Source organism: Symphalangus syndactylus, chromosome 14 (assembly GCF_028878055.3).
Source record: "Symphalangus syndactylus isolate Jambi chromosome 14, NHGRI_mSymSyn1-v2.1_pri, whole genome shotgun sequence".
NCBI lineage: Eukaryota > Metazoa > Chordata > Mammalia > Primates > Hylobatidae > Symphalangus > Symphalangus syndactylus.
In genome coordinates this window covers 63,319,813-63,338,386 of record NC_072436.2, presented here as the reverse complement: position 1 = coordinate 63,338,386, position 18,574 = coordinate 63,319,813, and the positions used below count along the sequence as shown (strand labels likewise).

At 44.0% G+C, this 18,574-nt stretch overlaps 1 protein-coding gene across 14 annotated transcripts in view; it reads right to left on the bottom strand.

Moving 5' to 3' along the window:
* The window catches only part of PRPSAP2 (phosphoribosyl pyrophosphate synthetase associated protein 2), a 79,335-nt gene that overhangs the window by 34,807 nt on the left and 25,954 nt on the right, over positions 1-18,574 (bottom strand). For all 14 annotated transcript variants that reach the window (XM_055243233.2, XM_055243248.2, XM_055243246.2 and 11 more), the window contains 2 exons: positions 16,490-16,605; positions 10,889-10,944 (listed from right to left, as the gene is read on the bottom strand). In XM_055243233.2, the coding sequence (XP_055099208.1) occupies positions 10,889-10,944; positions 16,490-16,605 (172 nt within the window). The remainder of the gene's footprint in view (positions 1-10,888; positions 10,945-16,489; positions 16,606-18,574) is intronic.

The window sequence follows — 18,574 nt, the reverse complement described above, 5'->3', positions numbered from 1 at the left end:
TGATCCACCCACCTTGGCCTCCCAAAGTGCTGGGATTACAGGTGTGACACCACACCTGGCCCAATTTCAATCATATTTGGCCAACACTCAAGTCCCCTAATCACTGGTATAGAAAACATTCTTGGAAGTAAATAGGTGCACCACCACCTTCAAGGAAACAACATTTGGTGGAACTACCTTGGTTCCTTCATCTCTGTGGGTCTGTTTCCTCATCTATGAGAGATTATAACTGCTGACTTCCAAAGTTGCAAAGATCAAATAACATAACATAGATAAAAAAACACCTGATGCTACACATGCACTCCTACAGGGCATCTTCCTAGGCCTCATCAGCCCCAGCACAACAGCTTCTCAATAAACATTTGAACAGATGAATGACAAACATCACTGACAAAAGCCAAAGAAACTGAGCAAAAGGCTACCACATCCATCCCCCTGTGAACACGTGGGTGACAGAAGTAAACTGAGGATTCTAGAGGTTACTAAAATCCACCCAGATGGGAAAGTCAACAGAAAATTCATCATGTTCTTCTGGTATTTAGTGGGAAAGCAAAAAAAATGTATCAAGGCCGGTTGCAGTGGCTCATGCCTATAATCCCAGAACTTTAGGAGGTCAAGGCAGGAGGATTACTTGTACCCTAGAGTTAGAGACCAGACCTGGCAACATAGGGAGATCCCGCTGCTATAAAAATAAGGAAAAAAACAGCTGGGCATGGTGGCACATGCCTGCAGTCCCAGCTACTCAGGAGGCTAAGGCAGGAGGATCTCTTGAGCCCAGGAGATGGAGGCTACAGTGAGCCATGGTTGTACCACTGCACTCCAGCCTGGATGACAGAGCAATACCCTGTCTCAAGGAAAAAAAAGTATCAAAACATATTGTCACTTCTGCTTCCACTAGGAAGGATTATTAATACTCCTTCTACCACTCACAGCTAAAATCCCTGGATGTTACGTACAAAGGAAAATGAGAAGACTGGCCAGGCATAGTGGCTCACGCCTGTAATCTTGGCACTCTGGGAGGCTGAGGCGGGAAGATCACGAGGTCAGGAGATAGAGACCATCCTGGCTAACACGGTGAAACCGTCTCTACTAAAAATACAAAAAATTAGCCAGGCATGGTGGCAGACGCCTGTAGTCCCAGCTACTCGGGAGGCTGAGGCAGGAGAATGGCATGAACCCGGGAGGCGGAGTTTGCAGTGAGCCAAGATCGTGCCACTGCACTCCAGCCTGGGTGACAGAGCGAGATTCCGTCTCAAAAGAAAATGAGAAGACACCAAAAGGTAGAGAGAAGGCAGACTAGCAAGGGACCTCAGGACCTGAGCAACGTCACGGTGGTGGCTTCCTTGGGCATTCTTTTTGCCTTATTATCCCAGATTTGTAGCTGGAGAAGAAGCGACACAAAAATGCCAGTGGGCAAAGACAAAAAAAGCTCCAACAAAGGTCAGCTCTCCCTAGCCAAAGGACTAAGAAAAGGGCAACCTAGTGAGTGAGAAAATATTTAGACAATAACTGCCTTACTCTAGCCACACAGGCAGGAAAGCCACAGCCCACGTTTCCGCCACATTTCCGCCGCAGGAGTAAAGGTTGAGGGGTGAGCCTGTACTTCCTGGCTTGCCAGGCTATAATGAGGTACCCCAAACCCGATGGGGTGGTTTCACAGAAGGCCAAATAGGGAGCTGGGACTTTTACCCTCACTCAGCAGTAAGGAGCAACTGCCAGTCAGTGGAGAGTGAAATCTGGACTTCTACCCCCAACTCAGCAGTAAAGAGGTGCCCCTCCCCTCTCCATTGCAGTGGTATCAGAGGCAGCCTGGTGGAGTCAGGAATTTCACCACCACCCAATGAGAATGATGCTACTTTTCCTTGGCGTCAGTGGAGGACATGGAGGGAGCATTTCCACCCATGGGTAACAAGGACCACCTTAGGTGGTCCACACAGGCCTGGTGGTGAATCTAGACTTCTACCCTTACCTAGCAGAAACGAGCCCCAACACCACCACTTTCCCTGCCAGAGTCCTGAGAAGCCAGCAAAATCAGAAGGCCTAAATGAGACCCAGAGTCTCACACACAATCTCCAGAAGTCCAGATTCCAATCAGAAGCCACTCGCCACACTAAAGGCCAATGAAATCTCAATATGAATGAAAAAAGACAATTAACAGATGCCAACACCAAGATGACAGACATGCTGAAACTGTATAACAAAGATTTTAGAGCAGCCATCAGAAAAGTGCTACAGCAGCAATTATGAGCATGTGTGAAATAAAAAACAAGAAGTCTAAACAAAGAAAGTATTGACAAAAAAATAGAAGGTATAAAAAAAGACCCAAGGCCAGGCGTAGTGTCTCATGACTGTAATTCCAGTACTTTGGGAGGCCGAGGCAGGCAGATCACTTGAGGCCAGGAGTTTGAAACCAGCCTGGCCAACATGGCAAAACCCCATCTCTACTAAAAATACAAAATTAGCAGCCAGGCGCGGTGGCTCATGCCTGTAATCCCAGCACTTTGGGAGGCTGACGCGGGCAGATCATGAGGTCAGAAGTTCAAGACCAGCCTGACCAACATGGTGAAACCCCGTCTCTACTAAAAATACAAAAATTAGCCGGGCGTGGTGGCTCACGCCTGTAATCCCAGCTATTCAGGAGGCTGAGGCAGGAGAATTGCTTCAACCTGGGAGGCAGAGGTTGCAGTGAGTCGAGATCATGCCACCGCACTCCAGCCTGGGTGACAGAGCGAGACTCCATCTCAAAAAAAAAAAAAAAAAAATTAGCCTGGCATGGTGGCAGATGCCTGTAATCCCAGCTCCTCAGGGGGCTGAGGCATAAGGATCACTTGAACCCAGGGAGTGGAGGTTGCAGTGAGCTGTGATAACACCACTGTACTCCAGCCTGGGCAACAGAGAGAGACTCTGTCTCAAAAAAAAAAGAACCAAAAACTTATTTTAGAACTTAAAAAATACAATAACCAAATTAAAAAGCTCAGTTGGGCTGGGGGTGGTGGCTCACACCTGTAATCCCAGCACTTTAGAGAAGCTGAGGTGGGCAGATCACTTGAGCTCAGGAGTTCAAGACCAGCCTGGGCAACATGGTAAAACCCCCGTCTCTACCAAAAGTACAAAAAATAAATTCGCAAGACACGGTGGCATGCGCCTGTAGTCCCAGCTACTCGGGAGGCAGATGTGGGAGGATTGCTTGAGCCTGGGTGGCAGAGATTGCAGTGAGCTGTGATCGTACCACTAGACTCCAGCCTGGGCAAGAGAGGTGAGACCCTGTCTCAAAAAAGAAAAAAAAAGAAAAAAAAGAAAAAAAAAAAAAAACTCAGCTGGATATACTCAACAGCAGAATGGAAGTTACAGTGAAAATAATAATGGAGGTCAAGGAAAGAATCAGTGAACTGGAAGATAGATAACAGAAATTAGCCAATTTGGACAACAGAGAGAAAAATGACTGTGGCAGGGCATGGTGGCATGTGCCTGTAGTCTCAGCTACTCTGGAGGCTAAGGTGGGAGAATCACTTGAGCCCATGGGTTCAAGACCAGCCTGAGTAACATAGTGAGACCCTCTAAAAAATAAAAATATAAAAGACTAGAAAATAAAAATAAACAGAATCCCATGGACCTGTAACAAAAGATCAGCTGGTGGCTCACACCTGTAATCCCAGCACTTTGGGAGGCCAAGGTGGGTGGATGACCTGAGGTTGGAAGTTCGAGACTAGCCTGACCAACATGGAGAAACCCCGTCTCTACTAAATATGCAAAATTAGCTGGGTGTGGTGGTGCATGCCTGTAATCCCAGCTACTTGGGAGGCTGAGGCAGGAGAATCGCTTGAACTCAAGAGGTAGAGGTTGTGGTGAGCCAAGATCATGCCATTATACTCCAGCCTGGGCAACAAGAATGAAACTCCAACTCAAAAAAAAAAAAAAAAAAGCCTGACATTTATGTTATAAGAGTCCCAGAAAAAGAGGAGAAAGACAGTAGGACTAAAAAAGTACTCAAAAAGACAATGGCTAAAAACTTCCCAAATGGGTCAGAGACATAAACCCACAGCTTCAAGAAGTCCAGCAAACACCAAACAGGATAAACCCAAAGCAATCTCAAGATATATCATAATTAAACTTTTGAAAACTAAAGACAAAGAAATAATCTTGAAAAATAATTCAGATGACAACCAACTTCTCATCAGAATCCACAGTGACCAGAAGAAAGTGACACAAAAACTTTTCAGGTGCTGAGAGAAAAGAACTGTTACTCCAGAATCCTATACCCAGCCATAATATTCTTCAAGAATGAAAAGGAACTCTAGACATTCTCAAATGAAGGAAAACCAGCAAAATGTGTTACCAACAGAACTATATTTAAAAGGGGCAAAAGGAGGTACTCTAAACAGAAAGGAAACAATAAACTAAACTTTGGAATATCAGCAAGGAAGAAGGAACCAAAAATACTTGTAAATATAATAAGCTTTCCTTCATTTCTTGACTTTTCTAAATTATGTTTGATGTTTAAAAGCAAAAATTCTGGCTGGGCGCGGTGGCTCACGCCTGTAATCCCAGTACTAGGCCGCAGTGGGCAGATCGCGAGGTCAAGAGATGGAGACCATTCTGGCCGACACAGTGAAACCCCATCTCTACTAAAAATATAAAAATTAGCTGGGCGTGGTGGTGCTCGCCTGCAGTCCCAGCTACTCGGGAGGCTGAGACAGGAGAATCACTTGAATCCGGGAGGCGGAGGTTACCGTGAGCTGAGATTGCACCACTGCACTCCAGCCTGGTGACAGAGCAAGACACCGCCTCAAAAAAAAAAAAAAAGCGAAAATTCTAACAGCCTGATACTGCTATAAATGAATGTATAGGAAATATTTAAGACAAATATATTAAAAACAGGGAGAGTAAAGAGACAGAGAGAGAGAGGTATGGCTTCTATATTTCACTCAAGCTGATAAAATGACATCAGTATATTGCAATATGTTTTGTATATGTAATAAAATACTTAGAACAACTATTAAAACAGCTATATAAGGAGATATTCAAAACACTACAGAGGGCCGGGCGTGGTGGCTCACGCCTGTAATCCCAGCATTTTGGGAGGCCAAGGCAGGCAGATTACCTGAGGTCAGCAGTTCCAGACCAGCCTGGCCAACATAATGAAAACTCCATCTCTACTAAGAATACAAAAATTAGCTGGGTGTGATGACGGGAGCCTGTAATCCCAGCTACTCAGGAGGCTGAGACAGGAGAATCGCTTGAACCCAGGAGGTGGAGGCTGCAGTGAGCCAAGATGGCACCATTGCACTCCAGCCTGGGTGACAAGTATAAAAATCCGTCTAAAAAACAACAACAACAACAACACTATAGAGAAGCACCACTCTAGAATGGCAGAATAAGGACCCTAAAAAATCTGCTCCTCCATGAAAGAAAGAAAAACTCTAAAAAATTTTGCAAAAATTAACTTTTACGTAACTGTGGAAGTTAACCAACAGCTTGCAACAATCTGAGGAATGTTTAAGAAAAACAGCTGAATCTTGTTAAAGATCCAACTTTGGGCTGGGCATGCTGGTTCACAACTATTATCCCAACATTTCGGGAGGCTGAGATGGGCAGATCACTTGAGGCCAGGAGTTGGAGACCAGCCTGGGCAATATAGTGAGACCCCATCTCTACAAAAAAACACAGAAATTAGCCAGGCATGGTGCTGCATGCCTGTGGTCTCAGCTACTTGGGAGGCTGAGGTAAATCACCTGAGCCCAGGAAGTCGAGGCTGCAGTAAACCATAATCATGCCACTGCACTCCAGCCTGGGCATCAGAGTGAGACCCTGTCTCAAAAAAAAAAAAGAAACTTTGTGTGTTTTAACTTGCCAGATTCCCATGCCTCTCTCTCCGGTTCTGCAAAAGACAAAAATTGGAAACCTCATAGTCATGGTGGTCATGAGAAACAGAAGACTAGCAACCACTGGTGGGAAAAGAACAGGTTTGGAGCTTCTCAAGAAGCCCATTCTCAGGTATCCGTCACTATTATGCCTATCTGGCAGCTTGCTGAGACTCAGGGCTGGAGAATATGACCAAACTTAGAGCTCACTCTGTGTGAATAGTCCCATCCCCAGAGTAGACGAGCAATCAACAGCAACTGTTTAACACTGCAGCTGCATGAAGTGACAATACCAGTTGGGTAAAACAAGGGGCTAGACAAAAAAAATAAAAGGAGAATCTGGGGAATGAGATGGCCATATGGGCCTTGAAAAGCTTATTCCTGCATGTAAAGAACATGTGCTTACCCAGGAAGGACCTGAAAAGCCCCGAACCTTGAACCTTGGCTGACCTTAAGGCACTGTGCAACCAAGAAGTAAAGGCTAAGGCAGAGTTGTAAGCTGCTGGGAGAATTGAAGACATGCACAAACACACACACACAGACCTCAAAGACAGTGGGAGATTTATTCCTTCAAGGCATTTCAGGAAATCTCCGTCCAATCATTAGCTGGCCAGTAAGCTAACCAGAGACTTCAGTGGCTGAATGCTACAAAGAATACAGACTTTACAGAATTGGCACAGGACGGCCACTAAACAAACATATCACAGAAACAACAGCAACAACAAACACTGGGAATTGGTGGAGGTAGAATCTGATGCTCAGATTTTTCACATTACATAATTTAAAATGTTGTTTTTAACTAAAACGTACAAGGCATGCAAACAAAAAGGAAAATATGGGCCGGGCATGGTGGCTCACACTTTTAATTCTGGAACTTCGGGAGGCCCAAGGCAGGAGGATTGCTTGAGGCCAGGAGTTTGAGACCAGTCTAGAAACACAGCAAGATCTTGTTTCTGTATTCTTTTTTAAAGTAGGAAGTTTTGGCCAGGCACAGTGGCTCACACCTGTAATCCCAGCATTTTGGGAGGCCAAGATGGGTGGATCACCTGAGGTTAGGAGTTTTGAGACCAGCCCAGCTAACATGGTGAAACCCTGTCTCTACTAAAAATACAAAAATTAGCTGGGCTTGGTGGCACACACCTGTAATCCCAGCTACTCAGGAGGTGAGGCAGAGAATTACTTAAACCCAGGAGGCGGAGGTTGCAGTGAGCCGAGATTGAGCCACTGCACTCCAGCCTGGGCAACAGAGCGAGACTGTCTCAAAAAAAAAAAAAAAAAAAAAAAAAAAGACTACTGAAAAGCTATAGAGGGCCGGGCATGGTGGCTCATGCCTATAATCCCAACACTTTGGGAGGCCAAGGCAGGCAGATCACCTGAGGTTGGGAGTTCGAGACCAGCCTGACCAACATGGAGAAACCCCGTCTCTACTAAAAACACAAAATTAGGCATGGTGGTGCATGCCTGTAATCCCAGCTAGTCAGAAGGCTGACGCAGGAGAATCACTTGAACCGGAGAGGTGGAGGTTGCAGGGTGAGCTGAGATCATGCCATTGTACCCCAGCCTGGGCAACAAGAGCAAAACTCCGTCTCAAAAGAAAAAAAGCTATAGAGGGCCGAGCATGGTGGCTCCCACCTGTAATCCCAGCACTTTGGGAGTCCGAGGTGGGTGGATCACCTGAGGTCAGGAGATCAGGCTGGTCACCAGCCTGACCAATATAGTGAAACCCCATCTCTACTAATTAGCCAGGTGAAGTGGTGCACACCTGTAATCCCAGCTACTTGGGAGGCTGAGGCAATAGTTGCTTGAACCTGGGAGGCAGAGGTTGCAGTGAGCCAAGATTGTGCAGCCCGGGCAACAAGAGTGAAACTCCATCTCAAAAAAATTAAAAAGCTATGGTGGCTGGGTGCAGTGGCTCATGCCTGTAATCCCAATACTTTGGGAGGATCACTTGAGGTCAAGATCACTCGAGGTCAGGAGTTGGAGACCAGTCTGGCCAACATGGCAAAACCCCATCTCTACTAAAAACACAAAAATTAGCCAGGCACAGTGGTGCACACCTGTAAGCCCAGCTGCTCGGAAGGCTGAGGCACAAGAATCACTTGAACCCAGGAGGTGGAGGTTGCCGTGAGCTGAGATCAAGCAATTGTACTCCAGCCTAGGTAACAGAGACTCAGTCTTTAAAAAAAAAAAAAAAAAAAAAAGCTATAGTATCAAGACACTGTGGGATTGGTGAAAGAACAGACAAATATATAAATGGAACAAAACAGGGAGCTCAGAAATAGACCTCCATAAATATTGTCAACTGATCTTTGATGAAAGAGCAAAGGCAATATAATGGAGAAAAGTTAGTCTTTCAACAAATGGTGCTGGAATAACTGCATCTCCACATGCTCAGGATGAAGCTGGATGCCCATCTTACTCCATATACACATATTAACTCAAAATGATCAAAGACCAGCCAGGCACGGTGGCTCACGCCTGTAATCTCAGCATTTTGGGAGGCCAAGGCAGGCAGATCACTTGAGGTCAGCAGTTCGAGATCAGCCTGACGAACATGGTGAAACCCTGTCTCTACTAAAAATACAAAAATTAGCCAGGCGTGGTGGCGCATGCCTGTAATCCCAGCTACTGAAGAGGCTGAGGCAGGAGAATCCCTTGAACCCAGGAGGCGGAGGTTGCAGTGAGCTGAGATCGTGCCACTGCACTCCAGCCTCGGCAACAGAGCAAGATTTTGTCTCGAACAACAACGACAACAAAACACTGAGATACTACATGCTACACCATAGATGAACCTTGAAAACTGCTAAGTGAAAGAAACCAGACACAAAGGGCCACATACTGTGTGGCTGCCAAGGGACAGAAAGTGAAGGGATAAGGAATGATTGCTGAATGGGTACTAGATGTTCTTCTGGGATGATGAAAATGTTCTGAAAATAGAGACAGGTGGTGGTTACACAACATTGTGAATGCACTAAATGCCAGTGAATTCTACACTTTAAAATGATTGTATATTATGTGATTTTTCACCTAAATTTTTTTAAAGCATGTATATCAGAGAAAAATTATTAAGTAAAATTAATTCAGCCTTTGAAGAAATGTTTGGAAAAGCTATTTGAAATGCTTACATTCTAAAATTCAGTCTGTTTCTTACAATTTAATCAAATGGTCAAGAGGAGACCAGGTGATACAACTTCTTGAAGGACACGTGGGTGAACACAGGCCTGGCTGGTTTGGGAAAGTCAGCCACAAGAACACAGCCATGTAAATGGTTTTATCTCAAATGCCAATTTATTTTATTTAATATACTACGTCTACATATTAAAGTGCTATTCTTAATTTATAATGTCAATGACCTATGTGAAATACTTTTGAAATCAATGGCTTACTGTGTGCAAGTTCTCCTTCATCCCTCAATACTGCCAGCCCATGGGCCCAGGGTGGAGGCACCCTACACTTTCTTTCATTCCACAGGACTCAACAACAATCCAGTGATCAAAGGTATTCAACTGGAAAATAACTTTAAAAGGGCTTTTTCAGGAAAAAGGCTTTATTCCTACAAGTAATTTTGTTCTTTCCCTCTCCAGTGGAGTGGCTTCTCCACAAAACACTGGTATATGAAATCCTCTCAACCGACATACAATTTTAAGTATGCATTAGTGACACATCAGTTACTCCAGGTTACATGTAACTCACTCTACTGACTCTCAAGGCTGCCTCTTTGATACACCTCAGGTTGTGTCAATTTTGTAAAATGTCACCTTTAACATATACAAATAACTGGCCTCTCAGCTGTATAAAATTCTGTTAATCGGCTGGGCGCGGTGGCTCACACTTGTAATCCCAGCACTTTGGGAGGCCGAGGCAGGTGGATCACGAGGTCAGGAGATTGAGACCATGGTGAAACCCTGTCTCTACTAAAAATACAAAAAATTAGCCGGGTGCGGTGGCGGGTGCCTGTAGTCCCAGCTACTCGGAGAGGCTGAGGCAGGAGAATGGCGTGAACCCGGGAGGCGGAGCTTGCAGTGAGCCGAGATTGCGCCACTGCACTCCAGCCTGGGTGACAGAGCAAGACTCCGTCTCAAAAAAAAAAAAAAAAAATTCTGTTAATCAATTTCTGAGTTCCTCAAATAAGGGGCAGTAAACAACTACAAAGTTGTCTGCTAGTACTGTAAATATTCACCAGTACTGTAAACACCAGACTCGAAGATTGACATGTGATTGTCAATCTGGGTCTGGGGAAAACACTAGATCGTATTCCCCAGAACTGGATTGCTTTGGTCAAGAAATATGATTGAGGTCAGGCGCAGTGGCTCATGCCTGTAATCCCAGCACTTTGGGAGGCTAAGGCGGGTGGGTGGATCGTTTGAACCTCAGTAGTTCAAGACCGGCCTGGACAACATGGCGAAACTCTGTTTCTACTATTAAAAATAAAAATAAGGCCCAGTGTGGTGGCTCATGCCTGTAATCCCAGCACCTTGGGAGGCCGAGGCAGGTGGATCACCTGAAGTCAGGAGTTGGAGATCAGCCTGACCAACATGGTGAAACCTCATCTCTACTAAAAATACAAAAATTAGCCAGGCGTGGTGGTACATGCCTGTAATCCCAGCTACTTGGGAGGCTGACGCAGGATAATCACTTGAACCCAGGAGGTGGAGGTTGTGGTGAGCCGAGATCGTGCCACTGCACTCCAGCTTGGGCAACAAGAGCGAAACTCCATCTCAAAAAAATAAAGAAATAAAATAAAATAAATAATAATAATAATAAAAAGAAATAAAAGCATAAGAAGACAACTTAAAAAAAGAAGTATGTCTGGCAATCGTAGAGTGGGATTGGAAAAAAAAGAGAGGAAATTAAAATGTTTACTTAATAAATGGAGTTGACAGAACAATCTTAAAATACCAGTCCATGGAAGAAAAATAAGAGATATCGCTGGGAACCACTGAAGTTCAAATTAGAATGCCTGGAACTCATCACGGATACAATCCTTAGAAGTAGATCCAGAAAGAGGTTGTGAGATTCCCACCTACCTCTTCGCCGAGGCTGGAGACTTGGCCACGATTACTGCATTCCTGTAATCTGGGATCTGTGACAGACAAGAAGTCAGGTATTACTGCGTGTCAACAAAAAGGAAAATTCCAACAGACCCAAAAATGCTTGGTTAGTTGAAAGTTTTCCAAAAAAAGAAAAATTCTCCTTTGGAAAATGAAGAAAGGAACCTGCCTATGAAAAAATATTACTAACTTGTGAGCCACACAGACTTCTTTTAGGAAAAAAGTAGGGATAATTGGTGATTAGCTCTTATCTCTGCCAGCAAATACTAATAATGCAGTGTTAAGATGCTTCTATATATCTCGTCAACAAGAATCCTAATTACATGTAATTTCAGTGTACAAGGATATCCAATTCAATCTGAATAAAAGCTGACTGTCAAATTCCAAATTACTGCAGTCCAAACAAATGGCTATTTAACATATCGCAGTCATAACATGTTGAAGCAACCGATTTGTTAAAGGATAATCGGCCCAGCACTATTTTAGAAAAAATATATTAACTATATTCTCATTCCTTTTTTCTCACAATTGCACCAATGAATTTTAATATGAGCAGTTAATAACACCTAGCACCATGTATAAAACAATGCCTACCATACAACAAGCACTAAATAATAACTACTTAGCAAATGAACAAAAAAAATGATTAATTTGAAGAATTTAGTACAGTTGCCTCCGGCATAATCACATGGCTCAGCTGTATCTACAGGAAAGCCTAATTTATCCAACACTCTCAGGAAGTAAGGCAGTAAAATATATTTCCATTTGGGCACCTTCATTATTTTTGCTGGCAGTCTTTCTAAACTTTTTCACGTACTTCCTTGTCTCATCAAACATCATCAAACGTTACCAAACCCAGCCAAGAAAAGATAGAACCAAGAAAACAGTTAATAACAATTAAAAGACCTAAAAGAAAGGACTCTAACAAAAACAAGTCTATTGTCTCTACGGAGGTTAAAATGGGAAATCATATACAACAAGAAAGAACAAATTATTATGAAAAAGAACCAAAAATAAATCTAGGAGGAGGAAGTTATTATGGTCTAAAGAAACCCAGTAGCTGGCTGGCTTAACAGCAGAATAAACACAACTTAACAGCAGAATAAACACAAACAAAAAGAACAAACCAGGGAAGATCAAGCCAAGGAATTTCCCCAGAATGCTATATATAAGTATGCAAAAAGTAAAATAAGTTTTTAAAAGTTATAGAGACTAGATCCAAAATTTTCAGGATCTAATAGTTCCCAAAGGAAAATAATAAAAGAAATAGAAGGGATGAAATACTTAAAAGATTGAAAAACATTCCCAAAGATGGCCAGGTGCGGTGGCTCATGCCCATAATCCCAGTACTTTGGGAGGCCAAGGTGGGCAGAACATCTGAGCCAAGACTAGCCTGGCTAGCATGGTGAAACCCCCTTTCTACTAAAAATGCAAAAAAAACTTAGCCAGGCATGGTGGTGCACACCTGTAATCCAGCTACTCAGGAGGCTGAGGCAGGAGAATTGTTTGAACCCATTTAAAATGTCTCCAGAAAGAATTACTATGATTCTTTTCATTAAAATTTTTCATTAAAATGAAAAATTATCAAGCTGGGCACAGTGGCTTCACGCTTGTAATCCCAGCACTCTGAGAGGTTGAGGCGGGTGGATAACCTGAGGTTGGGAGTTCAAGACCAGCCTGACCAACATGGAGAAACCCCCTTTCTACTAAAAATACAAAATTAGACGGGTATGGTGGCCCATGCCTGTAATCCCAGCTACTCAGGAGGCTGAGGCAGGAGAATCACTTGAACCTGGGAGGTGGAGGTTGTGGTGAGCTGAGATTGTACCACTGCACTCCAGCCTGGTCAACAGAGCGAGACTCCGTCTCAAAAAAAAAAGAATAGATGGCAAAAGTTTCAAGGCAATGAGCATCCTAGTACCAGAATGTTCCTTCTGACTCTGGCAGAAGGTGCTTAAATTCCAGTGACAAACACAAGAGATGGAGAAAGTGTCAGCATCAAAACCTGCAGAATAGGATCACTAAGTGACAAGAAGGCATGGTGCCACAGTATAATTAGCAGTGTTTTCTTCTTTCTTGGTGACATAAAATAATGTAAGCCTGGACTGATAGCACCTTAGATTCAGTGAAACATGAATATCTATCCCCTGCTTTAAGAGGCTCTAACACATGAAAACAAAAGAGACAAGATACGTATACTATAAAAAGGCAATACAGGCCAGGTGTAGTAGCTCATGCCTGTAATACCAGTACTCTGGGAAGCTGAGGCAGGCAGATCACTGGAGTTCAGAAGTTCAAGACCAGCCTGGCCAACACAGTGAAACCCTATCTCTACTAAAAACACAAAAATTAGGCCAAGCACGGTGGCTCACACCTGTAATCCCAGCACTTTGGGAGGCCAAGGTGGGCAGATCACCTGAGGTCAGGAGTTCGAGACTAGCCTGACCAACAAGGAGAAACCCTGTCTCTACTAAAAATACAAAATTAGCCGGGTGTGGTGGCACATGCCTGTAACCCCAGCTACTCGGGAGGCTGAGGCAGGACAATCACTTGAACCTGGGAGGCAGGGGTTGCTGTGAGCCGAGATCATGCCATTGCACTCTAGCCTGGGCAACAAGAGCGAAACTCCGTCTCAAAAAAAAAAACAAAAAACAAAAATTAGCCAGATATGCTTGCTTGAACCCAGGAGACGGAGGCTGCAGTAAGCCAAAATCGCACTCCAGCCTGAGTGACAGAGAGAGACTCTGTCTCCAAAAAAAAAAAAAAAGCAATACACAAAAATTCCTTTTTAACACCGAGTTCCCACATATTAAATTTTTTTTTTTGAGATGGAATCTCACTCTGTCACCCAGATCACGGCTCAATGCAGCCTCGACCACCTGGGCAACTTCAACCTCCCAGGCTCAAGCAATCCTCCCACTTCTCATCCTCTCAAGTAGCTGGGACCACAGGCATGCACCACCACACCTGGTTAATTTTTGTATTTTTTGTAGAGACAGGGTTTTGCCATATTGCCGAGGATAGTCTTGAACTCCTGGACTCAACTGATCCAACCTCCTCAGCCTCTCAAAGTGCTGGGATTATAGGTGTGGGCCACCATACCCAGCCCTGACTTCTTCTCAACAATGAAACTAAAATGGGAATTTTTTCAAGTAGAAGGCAGTGTCATCCTGAGGTAGAAGCCTGCACTACAGGCAATGACTAGCGTTAGGCTTCCAGCCTGACCTTGCAACCAGCACAAGGGTGCCCCAGCCTTCGTTCTTTAGGCTCACCCACTGGGCATCCCTTAAGAGGTGCAATCGCCATTTGTGCCTTGAGACATTGGCACACAACATGCCTGTGTCTTGAATGGAAACATCCCCTAAAACCACAAGATGTCGACAGCAACCCATGTAAGTCTATAGCTACTGCTCTATTTCTTCCAAAATGACAGGTTTCTCCATGCGGCTGGTTGCTAACTGAACCACGTTCAATGCTCACCCTCTCACTGTCTCTCTGCCTAAACCTCTTCATCCTTCCCTATCAAGACATTTGCCAATTTTATCTCACCTTCTCTCTCAACTGAGAATAATATTCAGGTAAAATTAGGCCAGGCACCGTGGCTCACACCTGTCATCACACTGCTTTGGGAGGCTGAGGCAGGAGGATCACTTGAGGCCAGGAGTTTGAGACCAGCCTGGGTAACACAGCAAGATACTGACTCTGGAAATATTTTTTAAAAATTAGCTAGGTGTGGTGGCACACCTCTAGTCTCAGCTACTCAGGAGGCTGAGGTGGGAGAAATCTCTTGAGCCCAGGAGCTCAAGGTTGCAGTGAACTATCATGGCACTACAGCACTCCAACCTGGGTGACAGAGAAAGACCCTGTCTCAAAAAACAACGAAAAATTTTTCAGGTAAAATTAAAGTCTCTATTATTTTTTGAATTTGTTAGAGTATTTTTGTTTTCTTTTTTGTTTTTTTGAGACAGTCTCGCTCTGTCACCCAGGCAGGAGTGCCGTGACACAATCCTGGCTCACTGTAACCGCCACCTCCCAGGTTCAAGCAATTCTCCTGCCTCAGCCTCCCAAGTAACTGGGATTACAGGCACGCGCCACCACATCCAGCTAATTATGTATTTTTAGTAGAGATGGGGTTTCACCATGTTGGCTAGGCTGGTCTGAACTCCTGACCTCAAGTGATCCACCCGCCTCAGACTCCCAAAGTGCTGGGATTATAGGCATGAGCCACTGCACCTGGCCTAGAGTTTTTATGTTTCTTATGTGTAACTTTAAAGAAAAAAAAAGCAGAATATTTTACATTTTTCTCTTTCAAAAATACTTAAATTCATTTTCTGTATAAGGACTTATATCAATTGCTGGAGAATGGGGAAGCCCTGTACTCTTACCAGAAAGAAGTTCCTCAGAAACCTATAAACTGCCATCTTTTAAATACAGTACTGTAAAAAGAAGTTATCTTATTTTAAATACAGTACTATAAAAAGAAGTTATCTTCTTTTAAATACAGTACTGTAAAAAGAAGTTATCTAGAAAAGTTATTAAAGAGAAATAATTTATATAAGAAAAACAGCTAAGGCCAGGTGCAGTGGCTCATGCCTGTAATCCCAGCAGTTTGGGAGGCCGAGGCGGGCGGATCACAAGGTCAGCGTTCGAGATCAGCCTGGCCAACGCGGTGAAACCTCACCTCTACTAAAGATACAAAAATTAGCCAGGCGTGGTGGTGCATGCGTGTAATCCCAGCTACTCGGGAGGCTGAGGCAGGAGAATTGCTTGAACCTGGGAAGTGGAGGTTTCAGTGGGCTGAGATTGCACCATTACACTCCAGCCTGAGAGTGACTCCATCCCAAAAAAAAAAAAAAAGAAAGAAAGAAAAACAGCTAAAAGCAAAATAGCTAAGTACAGTATAAATTAACATTTTAAAAGCTTTCTTAAATAGTAAGTCACAAAAATGCTAACTCATATCAAAGAAAAACAAATGTAGTTATATTAAAATTAAACGTCTGATTTATCCCAGGTTGCAAGGGTGGTAATAAACCACATTAATAGAATGAAGGAAAAAAACATGATCATCTCCACTGATACAGAAAAAGCATTTGACAGATTCAACACTGCTTCAGAACAGTGGTTCCCTAGGGTGGAAGGAGGCAGGGGGACGGGACAGAGAAGGAGCCCATGAGCAGCTCTAAGTTATGATGATGACTCTAGTTTTCTTGCTGGGAGGGGGATCATGGACGCTGACTATTATAACTGGACGGACAGAGAGGATGGATAGATGGATACATAAAACAGAACCAGGATCAGGCATAGACTAGTAATGAGAGTGAATTACTCATTACAATCATATGTAGTCCAATTCTAGGTACTTGAGGTCCAAAAGAAAAAGCAATTTTAAGAGCTTAACTAAAGAAACAAACTGCAGATTCAGAATTCTAAAATGCGTTGGATTATAGCTATAAAGTATAATGGTATTTTAAGTAGAATACATCAAGTTTTAATCCTTTAGGGGTATCCTAAGGAAACAGAAATACATCTTTCAACCTTAATCAGAATGTCAAAATAAAAAAGTTTGAGCTAGCTCACCTCTTCTTGAATATACTGTAATAAGAAGGGAGATGCTCTTAAATTGTCAACAGGAATATTGAAGAAGCCCTGAATTTCCTTCTGGTGTAAATCCATAGTAATAAGATGAGTTAGACCTTTGAAAATAAAGCAGACGCAAGCAATAAATAGTTTTGTTTTTTTTTTTTTTTTTAAGATGGGATCCCAGTCTGTCACCCAGGCTGGAGTGCAGTGGCATGACCGTAGCTAACTGCAGCCTTGAACTCCTAGGCTGAAGCAATCCTCTCACCTCAGCCTTGAAAGTAGCTGGGAATACAGCTGCATGCCACCACGCCCAAATAATTCTGTATTTTTAGTAGAGAAAGGGTTTCACCATATTGGCTAGGTTGGTCTCGAACTCCTGACCTCAAGTAATCCTCCTGCCTCAGCCTCCCAAAGTGCTGGGAATACAGGCATGAGCCACTGCACCCAACCTATAAATAGTTTAAAAACAAGTTGCACTGTATGAAATACGTACTACATAAAATACTATATACAATAAGTTACTATTAAAAAATTGCTCTCCAGCCGGGTGTGGTGGCTCACGCCTGTAATCCCAGCACTTTGGGAGGGTGAGGCGGGCGGATCACAAGGTCAGGAGTTCAACACTAGCCTGACCAATATGATGAAACCCCATCTCTACTAAAAATACAAAAATTAGCTGGGCATGGTGGCGTGCACCTGTAGTCCCAGCTACTTGGGAGGCTGAGGCAGAAGAATTGCTTGAATCCGGGAGGCGGAGGTTGCAGTGAGCCAAGATCTTGCCACTGCACTCTAGCCTGGGTGACAGAGCAAGACTCCGTCTCAAAAAAAAAAAAAAAAAAAAAAATTGCTCTCATGGCCGGGCACAGTGGCTCACGCCTGTAATCCCAGCACTTTGAAGGCCAAGGCTGACAAACTGCTTGAGCTCAGGAGTTTGAGATCAGCCTGGGGAACATGGCAAAACCCCATCTCTACAAAACAAAAATTAGCCAGGCATGGTGGTGCACATCTGTAGTCCCAGATACTCAGGAGGCTAAGGTGGGAGAATCGCTTCAGTGCAGAAGGTCAAGGCTGCAAGTGAGCTAGGATTGAGCCACTGCATTCCAGTCTGGGTGACAGTGAGATCTTGCTTCAAAAAAATAAAAAATAAGGCCAGACACAGTGGCTCACGCCTGTAATCCCAGCACTTTGGAAGGCCGAGGCGGGTGGATCACCTGAGGTCAGGAGTTGGAGACCAGCCTGGCCAACATGGTGAAACCTCATCTCTACTAAAAACACAAAAATTAGCCAGGCATGGTGGCACGTGCCCATAACCCCAGCTACTCGGGAGGCTGAGGCAGGAGAATTCGCTTGAACCTGGGGCGGGGGGCGGAGGTTGCAGTGAGCCGAGATCACACCACTTCACTCCGGCCTGGGTGAAAGGGGGAAACTTGGTATCAAAAAAAAAAAAAAAAAAAAGACAAAACTGCTCTACCATCAAAAAAACTCAGCACTTGTATTTTTCAAAAAAATTTTTTTTTTTTTTTAGTACTGTGAGATGCCTGATTTTCACATCAATTTAAAGTCTTGGTCAGGTAGGATGGCTCACAGCTGTAATCCCAGAACTTTGGGAGGCCGAGGCAGGCGGATCGCCTGAGGTCAGGAGTTCAAGACCAGGCTGGCTAACACGGTGAAACCCCATCTCTACTAAAAATACAAAAATTAGCCAAGTGCGGTGGCGTGTGCCTGTAATCTCAGCTACTAGGGAGGCTGAGGCAGGAGAATCACTTGAACCCAGGAGGTGGAGGTTGCAGTGAGCCGAGATCATGCCACTGCACTCCAGCCTGGGCGACAGAGCGAGACTCCATCTCAAAAAAATAAATAAAAAATAGTCATAACATAGCAAAGATAATAGTAATACAGAAGAGTCTTTAAAAATTCTATTAGAGCAGATCATATCTTCTTGAAGTTTAACAGGCATGGCAAAGCCCAGTCTTAAGATAACAAGTTAGGCAGGTGTGGTGGCTCATGCCTGTAAACCCAGCACTTTGGGAGGCTGAGGCAGGAGTATCACTTGAGCCCAGGTGTTTGAAAATGGCCTGGGCA